Source organism: Muntiacus reevesi, chromosome 10, assembly GCF_963930625.1.
Source record: "Muntiacus reevesi chromosome 10, mMunRee1.1, whole genome shotgun sequence".
Taxonomy (NCBI): Eukaryota; Metazoa; Chordata; class Mammalia; order Artiodactyla; family Cervidae; genus Muntiacus; species Muntiacus reevesi.
Genome location: NC_089258.1, coordinates 14,327,571 through 14,352,450, shown reverse-complemented (window position 1 = coordinate 14,352,450; position 24,880 = coordinate 14,327,571). Strand labels below are relative to the sequence as shown.

The following is a 24,880-nucleotide window of genomic DNA, read 5'->3' as shown; positions in this document are numbered from 1 at the left end:
CCCGTCCCTTCTACTTTCTGGCGATGGACATCTTTTGAATACACAGGTCATAGGAGGCTAGTGTTAGCAAAATTTATACAGATGTTGTTTTATTTTTATAGCTCTCCTCCATTTACTGGGTGGCATTTCCTTCAGTGTTAACAGCAGAGGTTAACTGCACACAGACGTGTATGGGGATTCTTGCCAGGTTTTTTTTTCCCCCTTCCCCTCCTATAAATATGTTTCTCCAGATTGTTCATTCTCTGCCTTGGCTGCAGACAGTCTTTTAGCGTTCAGATTTAATTGGTTCAGTCAATTCCTGGGCCATCTGCCGAACTCTGTGTGTGTGTGTATGTGTGTTATAAACATGCCGATTATTGCATTCTCTGATAAGTGCATTTTAAAAGGAACCTAAGGTGTTCTGATGGGATTTTCTGCACTTGCAAACAGAGACATTCTCTTCTTTGTTGCAAATGCTGATGCAGTCTCTGCTTCTCTGTAGGTAGGAGTGTGTTGACCCCAAGCCCCCACTCTGAAAGACTCCTGTTCTACCCATTTTGCAGCTGACTAAACGGCGCCTGGTGGATGCAGACGGCATCATTAACCCCAGTGCTTTCTACATCTACCTGACTGCTTGGGTCAGCAACGACCCTGTGGCTTATGCTGCCTCCCAAGCCAACATCCGGCCTCACCGTCCCGAGTGGGTCCATGACAAAGCTGACTACATGCCAGAAACCAGGCTGAGAAGTAAGTAGCCCTCCACTGGACCTGCTCGCTGCTGGGGGCTCCTTGCACCCTGTACTTCCAAGCTCAGTTATAGCCCTCATCCATTGACACCAATTAGGGTTCAAAAGTGTAAATAGAACAGTGTATTTCTTTTAGTTTAAAACTCTGGGAGACAGATGAGGATGTGTAATCGAATACAACTCATGCTCTATCACACTGAGAAACAAGACTCTCTAATCTCTCTTTGTGCCTTTGAGTCTAAAACATCCACCAGGCATCTCTCCTTAATGCCAGCTGTTCCATGTGAAAGCTGGGGACGCCTCCAGGTTGAGTGTTGTTTTACTGTTGCAGAGTTTTATCACTGGGGATTATATGTTTATCTTAACTTTGTCAACTCTGGTGTTGAAGGGATTTTTGGCAAGTTGAGTCATTCCTATAAGCCACCAAGCACCTGTACTCTGTCAAAGCTGTTTAAACCGGAGCAGAAAAGTCTGTATACAACAGCGTCCTCTTCCTTTCACCTCTCAGCCCCAACTTTGAAAGGTGGTTCTGGATGGATTTAATTTGCATTTATGTTAGAGATATTAGTTGCTTATACCTTGGGTATGAGGCTGAGGATGGACGTGAGAAAGAAGACAGGTCCCTTTGTGACCATGGCTGGAGAGCAGGCGGGTTGTGCTTCCCTGTATCTAAACCTCAGAGCCTTGTGGCAAGCAGCCAAGGCTTGTCTTAATGAAAATTTATAGTTGAGATTATAATAGGGCAAATCATGTTTAGCAAGTCAGCTGAATGACCCCAAAGGGTCTGGAACACACAACGGCAGTAACTAAATGCTTGTTGTGTGAGGATTTCTTCCCCTGCTGCTGAAGACTTAGCATTGCATTAAAAAAGAAGCATGGAAGGTTTAAGTGTGTAAGATCACTAAAAGGATAAGAAAGTTAAGCATTTTTCTCAGTAAAGCATGACTTTCGAGTTATTTTATTCTCATAAGTGATTAAGTAAAATGGTTTGAACTTAGTGTTTTCACTTGTGTCAACTGAACAGAAAAAAATGTTACCACAATTGAATTCTTAAGTTGTTTAGACCCATTACAAACAATGACTGCTTCTAGAAGATTAAAAATCTAAGGGTAAATCAATACACAGATCACAGTCTCCTCCTCCACCCGCAACCCACCCCCCCCCCCAAATCAAAAGTTGATTATCATTTAAAATTTTTTAAACCAAAGACTGAAACTGTAAAGACCTTAAGACTACCAAGACTATCACTGGTATTGTTTGTCCTTCACACTGAAAGAAGAAAAGTGAGCGGACTTTCTTGCTGAGTTCTTTCTTTCCTCATTGCACTTACGGAGAATCTGGAGACTCGCATCTGGGAGGCTAACAGTGGGACGCTTGCTGCATTTTTCCACCTTTGGATGGAGTCTGTTTGCCTGTCTCGGTGTTGCCGGGAACCCCTGGCCCACGGGCCGTCTCCCTGCTGTCTTTTCTGTGCAGTCCCCGCGGCAGAGCCCATCGAATACGCTCAGTTCCCTTTCTACCTCAACGGCCTGCGGGACACCTCGGACTTCGTTGAAGCCATTGAGAAAGTCAGAACCATCTGCAATAACTACACGAGCCTGGGGCTCTCCAGCTACCCCAACGGCTATCCCTTCCTCTTCTGGGAGCAGTACATCGGCCTCCGCCACTGGCTCCTCCTGTCCATCAGCGTGGTGCTGGCCTGCACGTTCCTCGTGTGCGCCGTCTTCCTCCTGAACCCCTGGACGGCCGGGATCATTGTGAGTTTATTCTAAGGGTCTTTGTGGAAGTCAAATTCCTTTCAGCATAGCTCTTTCTGCAGCCGGGAAGTTTTGTTTATGTCTGGGCCTCGGGAGGAGGGTATAGATTGCATCATCCATACTGTATTTATTCTACTGGAGGTGGCGAGGTTCATGCTTAGGTAGAGTCTTTAATGGCCTTAATCTTAGATCCCCTCTCCTGTAGCACTAAACGTTTTAGGTAAAGATAGGGGAGTTTTTGAGCACACTTTCCATAATAGAGCTGGGTATATATTGATACAAACACTCAAAGCATAACTAATTGTTTTTTTAATTCAAGTGTCATTTTGTTACAATACCCATACCAAATATAGAGAAGATTCTTCTAAATGGAGGGATAATTAGAGAAGTTTGGTTGGTGGTGTATGGATAAATCATTTTAGAGATGGTTTTGTGTGGTGTATTTGTTTTAACTCTTGGGGAGAAATGATAAAGTATTGCCAATCTATTTTTTTTTTGCATTCTTTCTCCGAGTATAATGCTTGCAGGTTTGAAGCTAGTTTCGTGTAGAGTCTAATAAAATCATGGCAGTGTTTAAATTCCATGAACTGTGGTATAGCCTTCAAAATGCCAAAATTATAAAAACAGAGACCAGGTCTTGTTTCTGCACCATAAGTCTGTACAGCAGGTATGTTTAAAGGTAAATGTTTAGTCTGTAGGAGTTTTCATGGTACTTAAGCAATTGATGTTATCCATCTTTCATTAGCTTATTAAAAGAAAGCAAAGGGAACTTTTATTGTACTTGCCTGCTCGCCCTTCACTGCCTGCTGTCCCCCACCTCCAGAAGGAAAGATCATTCTCTCCTTCTCTTGTAAAGTTTATTGTTTTATTTGTATTTTCTCCTCTCTGGCCCAAAAAACTCCAAAGTCTATCTCACGGATTCTTTCCATCTCCCTAGAAATTTTTACAAGGCAGATGAAAGAAAGGCAAATAAAAGCTTTTCCCTGGATTTAACTGCTTTGTCCACCCCAGTGACTCCACATTTCTTCAGAGTGAAGGGGCTGTAACCTGACCCTCATCAGCTGACCATACGTCCCCTCTCTCCTAAGTCATCCTCACTCAGCCCACAGGCTCTCCAAACAAAAGCAAAGCAACTTCTACATAAAAGAATATTTATTCAGCCTGTCCTATCAGCTTTGTTTAGGATGGAGGGCAAGGCAACCAAAAAAGTTTCAGCTCAGTTACAAGTTGAAGGATGATCTCTGATGGTTAAGATCAAAACAGAAGGAAACGCCTTGTTTTAAACTGTATTAAATATGTAGCCAGCAATGAGTACATATCGGTATAAGTCTTTATAGATCACACTCATGGAATAGTTTGGAAAGAATTTTTGCAACACCCAGAGTGTGTTTGTGCCCAGCCACTCATCCTGTGTGTTTTTTTAAAGGTGACAGTCTTGGCTTTGATGACAGTTGAGCTCTTTGGCATGATGGGCCTCATTGGAATCAAGCTGAGTGCTGTGCCTGTGGTCATCTTGATTGCTTCCGTCGGCATTGGAGTGGAATTCACTGTTCATGTCGCTCTGGTAAGGGAGATGGTTTCAGTGAAAGCCGTGAAAAGGCGACCTGTTTCCTCAAGCTCTTTTAGTTTACAAGTTGGGAACCTTTTCATTTTCTCCACCATCAAGGAGCACATCTGACACCTATCACAGCAAAAGGCTTGGGAGCACGGACATTCCCCAGGAGTGGCCGCAGCTCAGCTGGTCTCCTTTCCCTCTGAGGAAATCTAAGAAGCAGGCCATCACAGGTGGAAGGTAGCCGGGCCGTGTCAGCGGTAGACAGTGTCCTTGGTGTGTCCGAGTGGGCCAAGAAGGATTCTGCTTATTTGCTGTTGTCAGTTGTGGCACAGGTCCTAAAGGTGTCAGCTCTTCCTAGACAGATGTTATATTAAGTATGTGTGTGCACAAATACATACAGTTTTTAAAACCACAGTAATAAAGTGGGAATAACATGAGACCACACTCACAGGCATGGTGGGCAGGCATAGTTGAGGGTGAGGTGAATTGGCAGCTAAGGAAATACCCTGGGGCTAATGAACTCCCCACCAGAGCACCACCCCCCACCCCAGTTCCTTCGACCTCCCAGCCTCCAAATTCGTGACAACGGAACATAAAAGAATGAGTGTTGCTCTCCATAGGGATCTTACCCCTCTCTCTCTGGGCCCAGTCTTGTGAAAAAGGAGGGTAAACTTCAAGAGTCGTCTAATCCATGAGACAAGTCCATCCTATACATTTATCAGAGAATTATTTAAAAGCCCCACAGTGATGTGTAAATTATGTTCCATCCACACTTGTGTTTATATCCTAAGACCTTGGGTTTACATAGGCATTCAGTAAATACTTATTGACTGAATAAATACTGAATGCTTGGCCAGGAGACCTAGCACTGGACTTGGATCACATTATTTTTAGCCTTGCTTTTGGAGTCTCTAGCATTGGGCTCAACACATGGCATACGTGTGTCTACACATGGGTATCTCCTACTTTCTGTTGTCCTCTTTCAGGGCCATATTTATGCTACTTAGGGATTATAAACTTTTGTATTTCAGAAAGAATGTTTTATTGCAGTTAACCTGTTCTTCCCCTAGTATATAATAAAAAGGTGATAATATAGAAACAGTTCCCTAAATCTTGAACCTACCCAAATTACTTTCCTCAGTTGAGCTGGGAAGGAGGGGGGATTTTTAAAAAGAAGAGCTTAGAAATTAGAAGAAAACACATAATTTCTTTTAAAAATGAGAAAAATTTATATGTGAGTTAAAAATCCACAAATCATTTTATTCTGACGTGAATAAAAACCACTCTTTTGGGTGGCTATCATTACAGACAAGGGTGGTCCTAGATCAGATTTTTGTGGTGTAAATGCTAGTATCTTTTCTTAAACTGTTGCAGCACCCTGGGTCTCTGAGGTAGTAGGAACATAAATATCCATACCAGTGTTGAATAAACAGTGAAGGAACGCCTCTACTCCTCATGCGAGATTTAATCCTGAGAATTTAAGGAGTCTCAAGAGCCAACTCAGTTTTGTGCTGCTAGCCCAAGTCTTCATCAGGAGACTATCCACACACAGGACAAGGCATTCTTACCACATCCTGTATGTGAAAGTCATCAAGGGATCAGTGGGTATCTGGCAGTTCATTGTTCCAGTAGCATAAGTTGTATGCAAGAAGATCAACTCAGTTCTGGCCCTTATGGCCTCATGGCCCAAGTACAGCACAGACAGCATGGTTCCAGGCCATTTCCTCTCAGGAGAGAAAGATAACTCCTTTGACCCTAAAAGTCTCCTGACTCTGAAAGAGCATCACTTACATAGATCCCACTTTAGAGAAAAGTAATACAGCTTGGTACACTTTTGTGTAGTTTCATTTCTTCATCCATTAAGCAGCCCTTAATGGACGTGTCTTTCCCCAGGACACATATGCCATCTGCAAGGGCTCCAGGCCCTCTTCTCATCACATCCCAGAGCAGCCTGCCCTTTCAGGGAGCAAGCTTGTGCCAGGCTCAGCCCTCTGGGGGGAACAGGCGGGGTGTAAGTCACTAACCCACATTAAAATGGTCTTGGGTCATACTCTCAAGCCAATAGTGTGATATGCCAAGACCTACACAAGGTTTCCATTTGGTGTCCGCAATGCCCTTGACCTACAAGACCTAGAGAACCCAGAAGAGCTGGGACATGTCCACCCACATTTAGAACAGGCTTGATTGAATTTCTGGTGATGCGTTAATAGTACGTACATGTCCTACAAACATATTAGTCTGAACACAGTGACAGAAATTCTAACCTCAGTATAATCGTGAGGCAATATGTACTTGGCACCTCGGTGCTAAGCCCATTTTAACGTAAGATCTTGACCTTTCCAAAAACCGGGAGAAATGCTGTTGCTTTCACAGCTAGAGATCTTCCATGTGAATAACATAAGATCACTCACATGGGGAGTGAACTCAAGGGTGAATAACAGTGAAAAGAAGGGAACATTTTGCTCATTTTTGTATAGTTTTGGCATCATTTTTAAATTTAAAGTAAATACGCTTTCCGTCTTTTTTGTTGTTGTTCAAGATTTACATCAACACCAAATACAATCCATTATCATTAACAGGTCAGTTTCGTGTAAGCCTAGATTTAGCCAAGTTGAACAATCCCAATTAAACATTCCAATAGCTAGACAGTAAGATCTGAGGGGTACAGTGGAGTCAAATGAAACCGGCTTATAGCATTTAAGACGAAGCTGGCCATTGACTAAGTGAAGTCCAGGAACCTGATCACCCGAACTCTCGTTGCGCAGGCCTTTCTAACAGCCATTGGTGACAAGAACCGCAGGGCCGTGCTTGCCCTGGAGCACATGTTTGCGCCTGTTCTTGACGGCGCTGTTTCCACTCTACTGGGAGTGCTGATGCTTGCAGGATCTGAATTTGATTTCATTGTCAGGTAAGCCTTGTTTTCTACTGTGTTCTCCGTAACTTATTTCCTTTTGTCTCTGGGCGATTACAGCTTGTCTTCATTGTGACTCTTACTTCCTGCTGCGCCTGCCCCCACCACAGCTTTACTGAGGTATTATTGACAAAAAGTGTATATGTTTAAGGGGTGCAACATGGTGTTTTGATATACATATATATTGTAAAGTGGTTGTCACAATCTGTGACTCCACTTTCTTTGAGTTTATTAACTCCAAGGTGGCACAGTGGTAAAGAATCCACCTGCCAATGCAGAAGCTGCCAAGAGACTTGGGGAAGATCCCCGGGAGTAGGAAATGGCAACCCACTCCAGTATTCCTTGCTTGGAAAATTCCATGGACAGAGGAGCCTGGCAGGCTGCAGTCTATGGGGCTGCAAAGAGTCGGACACGAATGAGCACACATGCACACGCTGAGAGGCATAAGAACAGGCTTTTAGAGCTGTTTGGGGGAATATCCTGGGGACAAAAGATGGAAGGTTTGGGGCTAGAAACAAAGGCAGCTCTACAGCTTGACACCACATCCCAGCTATTGGTATTAAGGTTAGAAATATCAGCAGAAGGAAATGACCTGGTTCCCTTTGACTGACTAAATTTGACCTTCCATTGTCCTTCAAAACTGTAGAAAGGAAAACATGCAGAGACCTAAAATTTTCAGAAATTTTATTCTTTTAAGAAGTGAAGACAGCATACCTTGATTTCATGTTCAAGTTCCCACTAAGATTTAAGAAGCATTTACTGTGTGACTGTGGTGTCAAATTTTTAAAATCCAAGCCTCATTTGGATACATCTTTCTATTTGGATTTCATGGCAAGCAGTTTCTGGTGAATTTATTTAAGAACTTGACTTTGTGAAGTATAAAAGGAGAGCAAGTTTTCCTTTTGAAAAGAATTTGAGAACTACAAGGAGGGACCATTTTCTTCTCTGAAGAGCCTCCACAGCTTTTTTAAACAGCTGCTCTTGGATGTAACCCTGCTGCTCTGTGGAGGGTCAAGGCTAGAATCATCAATAAGTAAAAGATGGTCCAGAATTAGGACCATAGTAAAGCAGAATGAAATGTGAGTAATGACTGGATTGTTAGGGACACTTCGGTAATCTAGAGAGAGAATCTAAACCGGCTTTCCTGGTATGTGTGTTATAATAGGACTTTAAATTCCAAGTGAAAAAAAAGAGGATTTTAAGGATTTTAAATTGTAGCCAAAGTTTCTTTATTATGAAAGACGATAGGCCCTTGGCATCATTTTGGAGATTTAGCCTTCCTAGAATGAGTGCCAGGGCTGGCTCACTGTCATTTGGGTGGAGAGTGAGTGGAGAGGTGTAGAGCAGTACTTCTCAAACTATAATGTGTTCATGAATCATCGGGGCTCTCTGTAAATGCAGATCAGACTTCATCGGGGTTGGGGGGCGGAGTCTGGGTTATTAACCAGCTCCCAGATGATGGTCCTGTTGCTGACTTTCTCAGCACAGAGGACTGATCCATTAGCAAGCCAATTAGTACACCTCGTTGACCAGTATCAGGTAGATATATATGCCTAAGCTAGAAGAAGGTTTTGGTCTGGGTTTTGTTTTGAGCTCTTAATTTGATGTTGACTTTTCCTTTATGTGAGCATTAGTAGTTGTTTCTCTGTGATGTACAAACACTACGTCAAAGAGAGATTCTTTTGTGTAATTTCTCATTCAACACAGTATGGTGAACACCTCATAAGTGCCATTTCTCACAACAGCTCAGCGGTAACATTGTCCTTGTCCCCCTCTACATAGCTGTGGTTTATGGGGGGGGAGAGACAAGGTCACAAGCAATTCAAAACCATGGGAAACAGACTGTGATGGGATCTCAGAGGGTCTAACTCAGCCTTGTGGGGGGACGCCAAGGGAGCAACAGAGAAGAAACTTTGCCTGAATTAGAGCAACCATCTGGGACCTGGGTGGAGGGCAGCATCCCAACTCTCTCATCTAACCCATGGCTTCTTGTTCTCTCCCAGAGATAGCAGGGTTCTTGTTTCAAGCACTTAAAAGGGCTTCCCATTTTCTAGAACTGGATGGATTAACCTGATAAAGCCCTCACTGAGGTCGACTAAATGAGCAGACATTGTATACACTAAGCCGTCAGAAATCTAATTGGTCTGTTTATTCTACCGTTAGATGGATGGGATGCAAATGTCTTAATGCCTGCTGCTGATATATGCCTCAACCTAAAGTTCCAGCAGTTTACATTAGTGCAAGACATCGGCTGCTTGGTTTTACTAATGCAGCTCAGAAGTTTCTAGTGTTTACAATAGCTGCGAGGTATTTGTATTTTTATAGAGATTGTCTCTCCTTTCATCTAAGGGCGAAACATATATAGGCACAGCAAAGTTTGGAGCCTGTTCTGTTTTATGATCAAGAGGACCATTAACATATAGATATCTTGCCCTCCCTCTTCCCAGAACATCCTGAGCTCTCCCCCACCCCAGCCCCCTTCCAGCAAAATTGCCCTAGAAACCGATAGTTACAGAAACGCATGCTTGCGTGTAGCCTTCTGCCTCCAGCTGTGTGGAACATCCGCCAGCCACCCTCCCTGGCTGACAGGTTCACCTTGGTATTCGTGAAGGATCCCAGACCTTAGCCCTCAATGGTGGGAAAGCAGGGCCACTTGTGCACTCTCCTCTTCTTCATGGTGCTGCAGCCTTTATGTCTGAATTGGCTGACGCAAAACAAGAGTATTCAGAGATGCTAAATTGTTCAACAAAAGATTGGCCAGCAGAGCAACCCGTCATTGTGGACCGCCCTCCCCTGAAAATGCCCCAGCAACCACAGAATGGGCAGTGTTTTCTTTGCGGAAAGCTGGTTCCAGTGTTCTAAAAAGGTCGCAGTTGGAGCTATTTGGTAAAACTGGAACTCACAGAATTCTCGGCAGAAAGTTGTGGTTAATGAAAGCCCAGGGAAAGCCTTACCTGATACACTGGAGACTTAATTAGAGATTCTGCTCTCAGATGCAGAAGCATTTCACAGTGGATTAGCTGCCTGCAGAAGTGGGCCGCTTTTCCTCCTGGGCTAAATTGTTTAAATTCTACACCCTTCACTTCATTTGTTTGCTTCTGCTGGGTTTTCGTGAACGGGGCCCCTCTGCATTGTGTTTGTGCTTTCAATCTGCTCCGCCATTCAGTTCCCATTCCATATTTTTGTGTTTGTGTAACACATTCATAAATAACATCACATGCCATGAGATTTCAGCAAATTAACAACCTAATTTTTTTTTTTTTCCCCTCCCTTCATGAACTAACACTTTGGGTTGCGGAATGCAGTCCTCAAAGTCAGAAGGTTAAAAGAAAAACGAAAGTAATCCTGTGCCGGGTTTGAACTGAAGTTTTGTAACAGCCTTTTCACTGGTGTGGGTTTTGTTCATTTTTGGCTCTGACATTTGGACCCTTGAAGGGTACCTTAATTCACTTCTGCCATGGTAAATGTTCCTGTTTTCCCTTTTATCTTTAAGGTACTTCTTTGCTGTCCTGGCAATCCTAACAATCCTGGGTGTTCTCAATGGACTAGTTTTGCTGCCAGTCCTTTTGTCCTTCTTCGGACCGTATCCTGAGGTCAGTAATCGTTGCTGGCGTCATGTGCAGCCCACAGGCCATCTACATGCTGTTTTTCCTGGTGTCAGTCTTGATTTAGATATTTAGGTTTATCCCCATTTTCTAGTTGTTTACTTTTTCAGTAAACAACTCGATAACTATAGCTTTTTTTTCCTCTTAAGTTTATTAGTGTTGGAGGATGTTGTGTTGGTTTGGTTTGGTTTAGGTTGCTTTTATTTTGGTTTTTTGAAACCTGGTGATTGGCAACCTAAGTGTTACAGGTCTCTATCAATGAAGCATTTTCCACTCAAGGTGAATATCTGGGTTTGAACAGGACTGAAAAGGGCACAGCCTGCCTTTCCAGTGTGTGAAAGCGAAGGGCAGTCCTTTTGCTCCAGCTGTCAGGCCCAAGGGTCCTCGAAGTGGCAAGGATCGGGCTCAGTGAATACAGAGTATGTGGGAGGCCGGGAGGGGGAGTGAGGGAGGGCAGCGCCCCCTGAACGGTACTGTGCTTTGAACCTTGAGTGTAGCCGCCAGGTAAATGGATGATAACACCTGACACATGGAATCCCCTTAAATAGGTGTCTCCAGCCAATGGGCTGAACCGGTTGCCCACACCTTCTCCTGAGCCAGCCCCCAGCGTGGTCCGGTTTGCTGTGCCCGCCGGTCACACAAACAACGGGTCTGATTCCTCTGACTCGGAGTACAGCTCTCAGACGACAGTGTCGGGCATCAGTGAGGAGCTGCGGCACTACGAGGCCCGGCAGGGTGTTGGGGGCCCTGCCCACCAAGTGATTGTGGAAGCCACAGAAAACCCTGTCTTCGCCCGCTCCACTGTAAGTCATAAGGCACCCCAGGAGGCAGCCCCTGCCTGCTCTGAACAGCAAAGCACAGGATGCAAAAATAAAAAAGTATAGGTTAGGTAGAATCATACTATAAAAATGTCAGTTTCATATGGTTGTATCTCATACAGATTGAAAAGGGCAAGGGGGCCAGTATTGGAGACTACACATAAAACATCCATCAGCATATATCTTATTTAAGAACCAGAGGTAAAGCATGCCTTGCTTCCCTACCCACCCTCCCACCCTTATTTTAAAGCTACCTACATTGTAGGATGATACTTATTTTAAAATAATGGTATTTTTATTGCCAGCAGAAGTTATTTTTTTCTCTTCCACCTCTGTTACCTTTAATTGCCCTTAGGCTAAAATTACTTCAATCACTATTGTCTGAGACTTCACCAGAAGCTTTTATGGCTCCAAGCTCCCATTCTAGGTGGCTGGAAGGAGCGGAGAAACTGAGAACCAGCCTTCAGTAATTCAGGAAAACCATGAGCAGCCGGGGAGCCTCTTCTCAGAGGCTCTGGGAGCCCCGGCCACATTCTCCCCTCTCTGTGCTCCTTAGGATGTTCTCAGCCCCTCAGGCCTGGAGCACAGCACACAAAACCCAAGGAAGGTTCCAAGGCTAATGTTGCTCCAACTGGGGGCCTCCTGCTGTCCTTCCAGGAAATGGGTATTCCAGTCTCAGGCCGGAGCTGCCCTTCCATGAAAGAGAGAGGGGCCAACCAAATAACCTGAATTTTCCTCCTCTTACCCCCCGTGACGACGCCTGCTGAGCTGCAGTGTGGATCTGGTTTTGTTCAGCGGGAGCCTAAAAATAGGTACAAGCTGAATGACTTTGAAGTTGGTCACGGTCCTTTTGATTGATGTGGCCACTGTGTTGCTCCGTGCTTTGTATAGAGACCCAGAAACCAGATTCCTAACAACAGGACAGAGCAGTGCTGCCCCGTAGAACTTTCTATGACAATGCAAATGCGCTCTCTGCCTGCACTCGCCCGTGCAGCGACCACTGCCCACATGTGGCTGTTGAGGACCTGAAATGTGGCTAGTGTGACTAAGGGGCTGAAATTTTAATTTTAGTTAACTTAAATGTAAATAGCCATATTCAACAGTGTAGGTATAGACAGTGCTGGCAACGTCCTAGCATGTGGGTGAGCCAGGGCCAGGCACTTGGCAATTTTAGAAGAGGAACTCCAGATCTGACTCTACCCAGCAGGGCGGGGTGGCAGACTGTGGGAGGGAGGCAGCTGGATGCTCAGACCACAGCCCTGCATTTCTGAGCAGCAGCCCCGTGCATCCAGCCAGCTGTGCCGGAGAAAGCCTACACGCCGGGTCCAAGTAGGGCGCGCCTCTGCCACGTTGGTGAGGTTCTAAGAGAATGGGTTTGCGTCTGTGGGTAGAAGGCCCTTGTTAGCTGCCCGGGGCACTCCCAGCCACTTGTGGGGTTGACTGAGCTCTAATTCAGAAAGAGCTGTGTGTGGGTGGCCAGGCAGGAGCCAGAGCCAAGAAAGAAGAGGGCCTGGGACAGCAGGGGGTGGCGCCCAGGCTGGGGCTGCCCTGGGCCTGTTTCAACCTGCCCTTGCCCCCTGCAGGTGGTCCATCCTGAACCGAGGCCCCACCCACCCTCAAATCCTCGACCACAGCCCCACCTGGACTCAAGGACCCTGCCACATGGACCGCCGGGACAGCAGCCCAGAAGAGAAACCCCCAGAGAAGGCTTGAGGCCGCCTCCCTATAAACCGCGCAGAGACGCTTTCGAAATTTCTACTGAAGGGCATTCTGGCCCTAGCAATAGGGACCGCACGGGCCCCCGGGGAGCCCGTTCTCACAACCCTCGGCATCACAACCCAGCGTTCACTGCCATGGGCAGCTCCATGCCCAGCTACTGCCAGCCCATCACCACCGTGACGGCCTCGGCATCCGTGACTGTGGCCGTGCATCCTCCGCCCGCCCCCGGGCCCGGGCCCAGTCGGAACCCCCGAAGCGGGCTTTGCCCAGGCTACGAGGACTACCCCGAGACTGACCACGGGCTGTTTGAGGATCCCCATGTGCCTTTTAATGTCCGGTGTGAGAGGAGGGAACCCAAGGTGGAGGTCATTGAGCTGCAGGACGTGGAATGTGAGGAGGGACGCCGGGGCAGCAGCTCCAACTGAGGTGGGCGGGGCCGGCGGGCAGGTGGGCGGGGCTCCTCAGTGGTCCCTCAGCTTCCATGGAGACGTGGGTTTGATCACTGGGTGGGGAAGATCCCGTGGAATAGGAAATAGCAACCCACCGCCGTTTTCTTGCTTGGAAAATTCCATGAGCAGAGGAGCCTGGCGGGCTACAGACCGTGGGGTCCCAAAGTTGGACACAGCTGAGCACACGTGCTCTCAGGGACTTGGAGGGATGCAGATAGAGCATTCTCCTGGGGCCCCTGGGCACTGATGTGTCACAAACAGTGACCTCTTAACCCGCAGGCAGGGTTTCCTGTTCAAGCTTAGTCATCCTTGGAGAACCAGTGGCATTCTAAATTGGGCCTATCCCTTACTGGGCTTCCCTGGTGGCTCAGAGGATAACGCATCTGTCTGCAGTGCGGGAGACCTGGGTTCGAACCCCGGGTCGGGAACATCCCCTGGAGAAGGAAATGGCAACCCACTCCAGTACTCTTGCCTGAAAAATTCCACGGATGGAGGAGCCTGGTAGGCTACAGTCCATGGGATCGCAAAGAGTTGGACATGACTGAGCAACTCCGCTTCTTACTTCACTTACTGTAAGCTTGTGATGGGGGAGGGCGTTGGTGCATCTCAACAAAGATATTGATAGTTGCCCCTTCACCTATTTTTCAGTCTTCTAATGCCATATAGCAGCTATGTCTGATGAAGGCACATCACAAAGTGACCACATCCCTGTCCCCAGCCCCCAGATCAAGGAAGGGATCATAATCTGCCCCTGGAAGCCCCTCATGCCCTCACCCCAGCCCCCACCATCCTGATTTCTATACCTCAGACTCATTTTGCTTGTGATTGCGCTTTATGAATATGGACTCATAGACCTGTTACTTTATCTGACTTCCTTTTTTCTTTTAAAGGGTGAGTAAAATCTGAAGCAAAGAGGCCAAAGATTGGAAGCCCCTCCCTACCCCTACCCCACCCCACCAGAACTGCTTGAAGAGGAACGCGGAATTAGAAAGGTGTGCTGTGCCAGAGAGCAGTTCATCGTTACTGTAACCGATTGTATTATTTTGTGAAATATTTCTATAAATATTTAAGAGGTGTACACATATGTAATATACGAAGGAATGGATGTAAAGTAGTGTGATTTACTGGGGTTTCTCCACTCCTGCCTCCAGAGTGGGCAGTGGGGGGATCACAGAGGGCCCCTCGCTGTGTGTACATTGGTCTCTGTGCCACAGCCAAGCTTAACTTAGTCCTAAATTTCAGCATATGTTGCTGCTGCTTAAATATTGTATAATTTACCTGTATAATTCTATGCAAATATTGCTTATGTAATAGGATTATTTTGTAAAGGTTTCTGTTTAAAATATTTTAAATTTGCATATCACAACCCTGTGGTAGTATGAAATGTTACTGTTAACTTCCAAACACGCTATGCGTGATAATTTTGTTGTTGTTTAATGAGCAGATATGAAGAAAGCATGTTAACCCCGGTGGCTTCTCTAGGTGTAGTTGGGTGCGATTCTCCTGTTTGACTGTGTGTGTGAACACGTGTGTGATTTCCTAATGTACTGTACTGTGATTTTTTTTTTCTTTTTTTTTTTTTTTTTTTTTGGTTTCTTTTTACTGTCTGTAACCTTTGGTGGGCTCTGCCTTAGGCCGAAGAGTCAGGATATTTTTAGTGCTAGTGGTGGTGGAGGGCTAGCCCTATACATCGCCTTATCCTTTTGCCAGATTCGCTTCAAGTTCAGGGCATCTCTTAAGATCATTGGCTGCCATCCAGACACCCCAACTCATGCTTCAGAGGAGATGAGTTCCTTTGCATGGACCATTGTGGTGTATGTTGGAACCTCAGGGTACAGAGCTCACACCTCTTCATCTTCATTGGTATTAAAACCTAGAAAACATGCCTAGTGGGGAGCCTCAGCTGGGCTGTGAGCATATCCTTTAAATATGCAGCCTTCATTATACCTCTCTTGTAACCAACACATAGCACACACATCCACAGCACACACACACACACACACACACACACATACACACACACACACCACCACCACCACCCAAGTTTAAGAGTGGATTAGAAGTCTTTCGGAGACAATGACCTCTTAATTCTGGGTCTACAGTTAGCCCAGAGGTGATGTTTTGAGTCCCTACAATTTAAACTCCCTCTCTTGCTAAATTGCACAGTTGGTTGGGGCTTTCTGGATTTGTTTTCTGCCTCTTTATATAGTGAGCATCCAATGTGGTGATATGGAGTCAGAAATTCTATAGGATATGAGCTTCCGAACGATGATTCTCCACATGTTGATACTAACATTATAGGTGCACGCTTCCTAAAGCAACTCATCTCCCTCCTCTCACCATCATTAGTACATTTACTGCAGACTAGGAAGATGCTAATTGCATACCACCCTCCTCCCCCCCCACCCCAATGAAGAATGTATATAGAGACATGTCTCTCAACCAGGCATTATTTTTAAAGATTTGCTTCCATATCAATTCTGTTGCCTTACTCTGAGGTTTGGTCTTCCTCGGCTCTTAGCCAGAGACCAGCAAGTGTTGGGAAGCACTTGGTACCCAGACTAAGCTACTGTAAAGAGTGCACAAATGGCAACCCCCATTACGCCTCCTGTTTCACATGGAGAATGTCCATCGAAAGGCAACAGCCCCTAGTAGTACCGGCAGTGTAGTGACCTCAGACTCAAACGCGCCATGAGACTGTGGCTGCCAGATGTATGTGTTAATATGCCTGGGGCCCCAGCGACCCCACCCACTGCTACTGTTGGTGCCTCTGTCAGCTACACTGTCTGTCTACCTAACACTAGGCTCTGCTCAGAAAACATCTATCCTGCGTTCAGGAGAGAGATGATGCAGAATTCAGAGGTCTGCTTCCCTCTGGCTCGAGGCATGCCTCGCTCCTTTCCTGAGCCCAGCTTGTGTGGTGCGTGACTGCTTGCCTGGCCCCCGCTTTCTGCACAGCATAGAACTTTCTCCGATAGTCACATTGGCAAAGGGAGACCTCGGGGGCTGGCAGGCAACCAGAATTTCTCTCTCTCTTTTATAAAATAGTTTTATTTTGTCTGTCTTGTTTGTTCATTTGGATGTTTTAATTTTTTTTTTTTAAATCTTTGCTGATATTTATAATTTTGTATCATAAGAATGTTTTCCTACAGTATTTGTCATGCCAGTTTATAACAGAAAAATGCAGGGATTTTATTTCTATTGGAAACACTATTACAGCTATGTTTTACTTTGGAACAGAATTTTTATTTGTATAGAGTGCTTACTAATGTTAAATAGTTCAGAGTATATAACATTTTCATTAAGGACTCATGGTAGGTTTTAGTGTAAGGAGTTTAAAGGAAATATTCAAACTGGGTCTCATTGTCTGCCAGTTTTGGCAGGAATGGATTTGTGTCATTTCAATTACAAAGATAAAAGTATGCCATATAATTTATTTATATGAAAATTTATTTTTGTAGTGTACATAGTAGTCATCAAGTCTTTTGACAGAAGTATATTTTTAAAGAATTTATATGTGATGAATCCATAATGTCTGGAACTTTGCTGAGACATGAATGGGGCACACTTTTCATTGTAAAGTACAGCAAGGAAAAGAAAATGTCTTAACAGTGTTAAGAGAGTGAGATTGAGTGAATATTCATGCAGTTGTGGAATGTGTATTAGTTACAATTTGTGACCTAGTGTGGTTCTCATTTTAAACCTCGGAAGGCAAAAATGTACAAACTCTCTAAATATTAATGTTCAAACACTGATAGAAATTCTAACATGAATAAAAAATAATATAACTTGTTGGTTATGTCTTTGTTTATGGAATTTTTTTAATTAGAATATCTTACAAAGGTAGTTAGCGTGTCAGGTCATCGTAAACTTCGTTGTTTTTGTCTGACTAACCTTATTAAATACTCATTTTTTGTTCTTCATGGAGGAATTATTGACATAGGAAGAGTTCTACATTTTTATTTCCTGTCACCAGGAAAGCTCCTAAATTACCTTTCAAAATGATCCCTACTATCATCTCTTAGCCTTTTTAAAATTTTGTGTGTGTGTATGTGTGTGATGCCTAATAACTAGACGGAGTATTTATAAATCCAATTTAGTGATTATTAAAGGAAGATTATCATATTTAAAAACAGTATAGCTGACAATATGGGACTGATTGAACATGATACAAAATATTTTTTCTGAGTATTTATCATATGATTATACCCTATCTTCATCATGTTCTTATTCATCGCTAAGTCGTGCCCAACTCTTTGTAACCCATTTTTCTTCATCATAGGGCTAGAGAAAAATAAGACTAGAAATAGCATCCTCATTTTACAGCTGAAAGCAGGGAGTGGTGGGAAGAACTCAAATTACTATCAGCGTATGGTGAGGAGTCGGCAGACTACAGCCTATGGGCCTCCTGTTTATATAAAGATTTATCAGAAGAGAGACACACCCACGCATGTAGAGATTATTCACTGCCACTTACCAGCTACATCAGCAGAGTTGAATAGTTGCAGCACAGACCATATGGCCTGCTAAGCCTAAAATATTTACTAACTGGCCCTTAAGAAAACATTTGCTGACCTATCTTAAGGTTACCATAGCCCAGTGCTGCTCACATGGGGTGCCTGGATCAGTGGCACTCACATGCTTTGGAAGTTTACTAGAAAAGCAGATCTTCAGGGCCACCCCAGACCTACTGAGTCAGAATCTTGGGACTGAAGCCCAGGAATCTGTGCTTTCATAAGCTGTCCTGGTGGTTCTGATGCACCAGCAAAGGCGATCTCTAAATTCCTTCCAGCTGAATGTGGCCTTGGTTCTATAATTTGACTCGGGCTACATGGCCAATGCAGGCCAGATCTGGAAGCAACGTAGAGATCCTGACTCTGTGTGGTCTTTCCACAAAAACACATGTTCGTCTGTGGGAGAGTGGAGGCCTGTGAACTCTGCATCTGTGCCTGAGAGTCAAGAGAGGAATTCCCTTTTCAGTGCTCTGCCGCAGCCACGAGGCAGTGAAGGGTGTGGGCCGATAACCCAACAGGCCGGGGGAAGAGAGAGGTCCATGCCAGACCAGACCCTCTTCCACCCTTCTCACCGAAAGTCATCTGAAACTTCAGGGCCTCTGTGGCCTTATCTGTATATAAATGCATGTCCCTCATAGACTTCTGAAAACAATGGTTGTGAAGAGGTCTGCACCAGAGGGGACAGGAAGAGTCAACTGAAAGAAACCACCTCTGGACCTTACACTGAGTTGGTTCAATCACCACCTTTTGGCCTCCAAGTCAACATGGGCCCTCTCATGTATGAAACAGTGAGAGCATCTAGGGAAAGGTTTTCAGGTATACAGTAAACTGACCAAGGAATAAGGTGTTTGGGTAATACAATGTCCTCTTTAATGGATACTTTACCTGGGGGGAAAAAATCATAAAGTATTAAGCAGCATTTTCTATCTTATATAATCTCATCTTCCTACCTCAGGGGTAAAGCTCATACAAAATGTTCGCTTGGTTCATTCACAAGTCATGGGGAATCTGTACTCCCTGAAACTGAGCGTGTAAAAGACTAATTACATTAATTGGGATTCAAATTGAGAGACACTTTCTTTTCAATGTGTTTTTTTATACCACTAAAATGACCGTTCACTGCCATCTAATTTTATATTCTTTATAAATTACATATACCTAAGTCAGCTAACTTAGTTTTTCATATAGGCCTAATATTTAATCAGATTTGTGTCCCCAAATCCACCGTATTTATTCAAGACTTAGGTAAACATAAGGCCCCATTTTTTTTGGCACGATGGACATATTTAACAGCTTCGGGAATGCTGCATGCTGCTAAATTTCGGGCAGCAGCCACGTTGATGTAAAGGCAGGTGTTTCATTTTTGGTAACTGGCAACTGACCTCCCAAAAGGAGAAGTGGAGATGGCCTATTAATCATCCAAAAAGAATATTTGCCAAGTTTTAATTACTTTTAATGAAGGCTGCACCTAATGAGAACATGCCTTGAACACAAATATGTTAAATTGTTCACGTTGTGACTATGGAAGGCATGTTTGACATCTTTTCTGCAGAGGTTCCCTGCTAGGAAATTATAATAACTGCCATCATAAGGATCTTGAAAGGACATTCTGGTCTGTTGGGAACATGATGGACCTCAGGAAAACAGAGAGACCCAGGCAACTCTGCTACAAAAAGTGACCAATAGAGATACCCCAAACTCAGCTTGATGTGGCCAAAGCGATAAATTCTACGTGACAGAGTGTTACTATCATTGATTTATGCCTTCTCCTGCGGGATTTCCTTTCTTTGGACAAAAGTAATGAGACCTTTCAGCCAAGATGCTGTGAAGGGAGCCACATTGTAGAGGCAGCATTTACCCTGAAAATGAGACACCCCAGCGAGCAGAGTCAAGAAGAAGCAACGACAGCCACATCTTTCTCAGTCAGTTAAATCCCTTTACAGTCTTTTTTTCCCTGGAAAGCATTCTCTTCATTCATCTCCTTCCTATCCACAGGATTGACGGTATAGAAGTGTGATGTAAGCTACCAACAGGGCAAAAAACAAAGCCAAATAAGAGTTCACACTGAAGTAAGCCCATGAAATACCTCTGTCAACAGCACCATCTCTGTACACAATGTACAACAGCTTGTATTTTGTGGAAAGAGGGGTGGTAGAAAAAAAAGAAAAAAGCTTTTTTTTTCTTTAATAAAAAAAAAAACATAGAAGAAAGAGAAATTGATGAGCAAGTTCTGACTGGTGAGTTGTTATATAATAATGAGGATTGCAGCATTTAGCCTGAGATGCCAAAAGAATAATCTTTCTAATTACGAAGTTCAATCAGCAGCACGGGTAGGTGGACTCCTGTTGAGAGTCTTCTTTGAGCAAGAGAAGGAGCAAGATGAGGCAGGAACAGAGAAAAGCAGGAGGCCCCCTGCTATGGGTTGAGAGAGAGAAGAGCTACCTCCGTAATTAGGAGAGAGAGAAGAGAGAAGAGGGACACACTCAGATGTCCAGAAAGTGAGGCCAATCCTATGGGAAAAACCATGAAAATAAGGGAGGGGTATGAAAAAGACTGGGTGGAAAAAATTGTCAAGAGATGGTCAGAACACCCATAGGCTGCAAAAGCAGTTGCCAGACCATAACACTCATATTCTGACTGTTGCAGTGTTGATAAGCTCACTTGGCCCTTCTACCAGTGGATGCTTTATCTTTTCTTGTACACATCCCACCTTCCATGGAATCATGACAGGTTATCATGAATCTTGGGAGTTGGCCATGAATCATGGAAGACCAGGGCTTCCCCTGTGGCTCAGCGCTAAAGAATCCACCTGCAATGCAGGAGACTCAGGTTCAGTCCCTGGGTTGGAAGCTCCTCTGGAAGAGGGCACAGCAACTGCTCCAGAATTCTTGCCTGGAGAATCCCATGGACAGAGGAGCCCGGCAGGTTACAGTCCGCAGGGTTGCAAAGAGTTGGACACAGCTGAATCAACTGAGCACACACGCAAGCACACAGAGAAGACTAAAGCTATATGAGTCCACTGTCATCTTGTATCCGAGAAATCTGGAGACATCGTGACATGCCTAACACAAACCAGCGCCTTCAGCTGCCAAGTCAGATTTAGAACATCTAACATTCTTCTTCTCTCTTATTGCCCTCATTCCACCTGCATTTCTTTTACGTGATAATTTCAAAGGGATGGGTGACTGCTGTCCACACAACTGTAACAGCAGAGTTCTGGGCCTCTCGGGCACCGTGGGCACATGCTTGACCGTGCACACAGAGTCTACGTCTGCAATAAATGCAAGCAGCTGCAATTGGGGAAGCAATTAGCAAATCTTTGAATTGTCCTTCTGATTTCACTTAAATTCCAAAAACTAATTGGCTAAAATATTCCTCCATAATTAGAAGCAATTAATATGTGAAACTAGGTTTGCATTTCACAAGAGAGTTTGCATTTCATGATTGAAATCTCATAGTTCATTTACTAATGGTCTTTAATGGCCTGTAATCATAAGGCACACACAATTACGGTAGATTTTCAAAGTGTAAGTAAGGGAGGATGCCTGTATTCTTCCACTGCTGAGGGCATAGCCTGCATCCACCCTGGCCTGCAAAACACAGGTCATGTTTCCATGTACTTGCCCAAACATATGCACATGCATAGGAAGTCCTGGCCCATCAACTTGGCTCATGCTTATGCTCAGTCACTAAGTCATGTCCAGCTCTTTAACCCAATGGACTGTAGCTGACCAGGCTCCTCTGTCCATGGTATTTTTTCCAGGCAAGAATGATGGAGTGGGTTGCCATTTCTTCCTCCAGAGGATCTTCCTAAGTGAGGGATCAAACCCGCATATCCTGTGGTTCCTGCACTATAGGAGGATTCTTTACCACTGAGCCATAGGGTAAGCCCTGACCTGTCAACTTTTGACCCCTTCCAAATTTACTCCTCTCTACTCTCATTCTCCCTTCCATAAGAAGGCTTGTTCCCTCAAACACTCAGTGGAGTCAAACCCTCAGCATCAAGGGCAACAGAAATCTATCCGAAGTACAGACGCTAACAGTGGAGCTCCACCCTGGGTAGCGGTGACATTAGCACTAAAACCACGGTTTCTTGCTCAATATGTTTCAGGTCCTAATTTATTTCACCGAACAAACCCTCTAAATATGAAACTAAGAGGGACTGAAAATGAACAGGAAAGAGTGTTAAAATGCAAATAAAAACAGAAAACATGAGGAAGAAAGAAGGCTAGGGCAGTGAGGAAGGGAGTGAAGCAGCAGAGAAATTAGAAATTATGAAGGTGAGTTAAGAGAGGAGGAAAAGGCAAAGCCTGAAGTAGAAGATACAAACAGAGCTGAGGCCATGAAAGGAATTCCACACCACACACCAAAGGAATTTTTTGACAGGTGGTGGTACTCTAAACCCAAAGTGAGAAGACGAATTATAAAGAAACAGTACCTTTGTTTTATGTGTTTCTTTTTTCATCTCCCTTTCATTTTCCAAAATCTTAGAGTGAAAGATGTATTTAGAGTAAGAGTCAGCAAACCATAGCCCACAGACCCAATGCAGACACCACTTGTTTTGTAAATAAAGTTTTATTGAACTCAGACATGTTCACTCATTTGTGTATTGTCTATGCCTGCTTTCATGCTGCAATGGCAGAGTTGAGTAATTGTGATGGAAACCACGTGGCCCACAAATCCAAAACTATTTGCTATATGACCATATTCAGAAATAGTGTGCTGCCTCTGATTTAGGGTATGATACCTCCACACCAAAGCCACTGTGCAGACAAGTAATGCTGCTACTTGCTGGTTCTCAAACACCCCAGGCACTGTATTGCCTCAGGACATTTGCACTTACTCCCCCTTCCTCCTGGACTGGACATTCATCTCCCAGATTGACACATTACTATCTCCCTATCAAATCTGGGTCTTTGTTGAAATGTCACCTATTCAGGGACCCTGCCCAAGAACCCAGGATAAAATTGCAAATACAATCCCCACTCCTACCCGAGTACACGCCATTTCCCTTTTCTGGCTAATTTCTTCACAGCATTTAGCATTTCCTAACATCCTCTATGGGCTTCCCTGGTAGCTCAGTTAGTAAAGAATCTGCCTGTAATGCAGGAGACCCTGGTTCAATTCCTGGGTCGGTAAGATCCCCTGGAGAAGGGATAGGCTAACCACTCCAGTATTCTTGGGCTTCCCTGGTGATTCGGACTGTAAAGAACCCGCCTGCAATGTGGGAGACCTGGGTTCGATCCCTGAGTTGGGAAGCTGCCGTAGAGAAGGGCATGGCAACCCACTCCAGTATTCTTGCCTGGAGAGTTTCATGGACAGAGGAGCCTGGTGGGCTACAGTCCGTGGGGTCGCAAAGAGTTGGACATGACTTAGTGCCCCAACAACAACTGTACCCCAACAGTTACAAGGGTGCTTAGAACACAGTTCTCCCTTAAGCAAAGTATTTGTTAAACAAATGAACTCTACAAAGTAACTGCTCTGATTACTTCTGTTTTACAGATGAGAACCCTAAGACCCCTGTGAGGTTAAAAGACTTGCCAGGCACTGCAGTGCAAGTAAGGAGGAGAATTAGTAATGGACTCCTGAGCCTCAATGCTTAAGCACTAGCAGAAGCTTTCCATTGCTGCTGTTTGCCTCTACCGTTCTTTTCACAGCTAGTTATTAGGTAAAGCACCCTATCTAGATCCAAGCACTTTTCTATATTCTGTGCAGTACTGAAAAAAAAATATGACCACAATCCCTGAACTGAAGAACCTTAAAATTGATTTCTGTCTCTCTATATGTGTGTGTGTGTATGTGTGTGTGTGTAAATGTTAAGACACACATATGTGCTTATTTGTTTTTGCTTTACTTTTTTATTACGGAAAATTTTCCAACACACAAATATAGTATAAAATGAACTCTGTTCCAACAATTCATTCATCTATTTCCCCAATTAGGTTTTGTCTCTCCTCCTCCAATTTTGGTTGTTTACTGGAGTATTTAAACACAAATCTCAGATAATATACCATTTCATATGCAGATATTTTCATAAGCATCTCTAACCAAGAACTTTTAAAATCCAACAACCCTGGCTATTATTACATCAAAGAGAATTAACAATAATTTGTTCATATCATATAATACCTAATTCATATTCAAATTCCCCTGATTGTCCTCAAAATGACTTTGTATTTTTATTTCCTCCTATTTTTTGAGGCAAACATTTCTATAATTATCCAAAATAAAATTAAAAAGGAACAAACTTTTTTTTATATTTTTAAGGCAAATGTTAGATAAATTAAGAGATATAAACAACTGAATATTATATGATACAATGACTCATTTTTCTAAAAGGAATAAATCAAGCAAAATGGGGCACAAAGGGATGGATAGATCAGGAAATAGGTCCTAGAGATGAAGGCATTTGAATATGGCCTGGAAGGATACAATTTCAGCAGACAGAGATTATGGGAAGGGCATTATCAACAGAAGGAAGGGACTAAGTCCCAGAGGATAAGAAAGTTGGAGTGTATCTGAAGACAAGGGGCTCGTTTCATTGGAGCAAATGCTACCCATGAGCTATGGTTCTCAAAATGTGGTCCCAGGACTAGCAGATTCAGCATAAACTTAAAAATTGCTAGTCATGTAAACTCACAGGCCTCAGTACAACATAACTGAGTCAGAATCTCTGGAATAGAGGCCCAGAAACCTATATTTTAATAAGCTCTCCAGGTGATTGTTAAGTTACTGAAGGTTAAAGAAGCAGTGTGTAAGGCACATTGGGAGAAGGTGATCCTGAAAGCTAGCTTAAAGAAAATGGTCTTACCTGTTTACCAAAACAG

The 24,880-nt window shown here is 44.1% G+C and overlaps 1 protein-coding gene across 3 annotated transcripts in view; it reads left to right on the top strand.

Annotated features, from left to right (window-relative positions):
• PTCH1 (patched 1) overlaps window positions 1-17,338 on the top strand; it is a 61,528-nt gene extending 44,190 nt beyond the window's left edge. For all 3 annotated transcript variants that reach the window (XM_065946878.1, XM_065946877.1, XM_065946879.1), the window contains 8 exons: window positions 543-726; window positions 2,202-2,482; window positions 3,909-4,046; window positions 6,803-6,945; window positions 10,442-10,541; window positions 11,102-11,356; window positions 12,955-13,516; window positions 14,430-17,338. In XM_065946878.1, the coding sequence (XP_065802950.1) occupies window positions 543-726; window positions 2,202-2,482; window positions 3,909-4,046; window positions 6,803-6,945; window positions 10,442-10,541; window positions 11,102-11,356; window positions 12,955-13,515 (1,662 nt within the window). In that variant the 3' untranslated portion in view covers window position 13,516; window positions 14,430-17,338. The remainder of the gene's footprint in view (window positions 1-542; window positions 727-2,201; window positions 2,483-3,908; window positions 4,047-6,802; window positions 6,946-10,441; window positions 10,542-11,101; window positions 11,357-12,954; window positions 13,517-14,429) is intronic.
• Window positions 17,339-24,880: the final 7,542 nt, after the last annotated feature.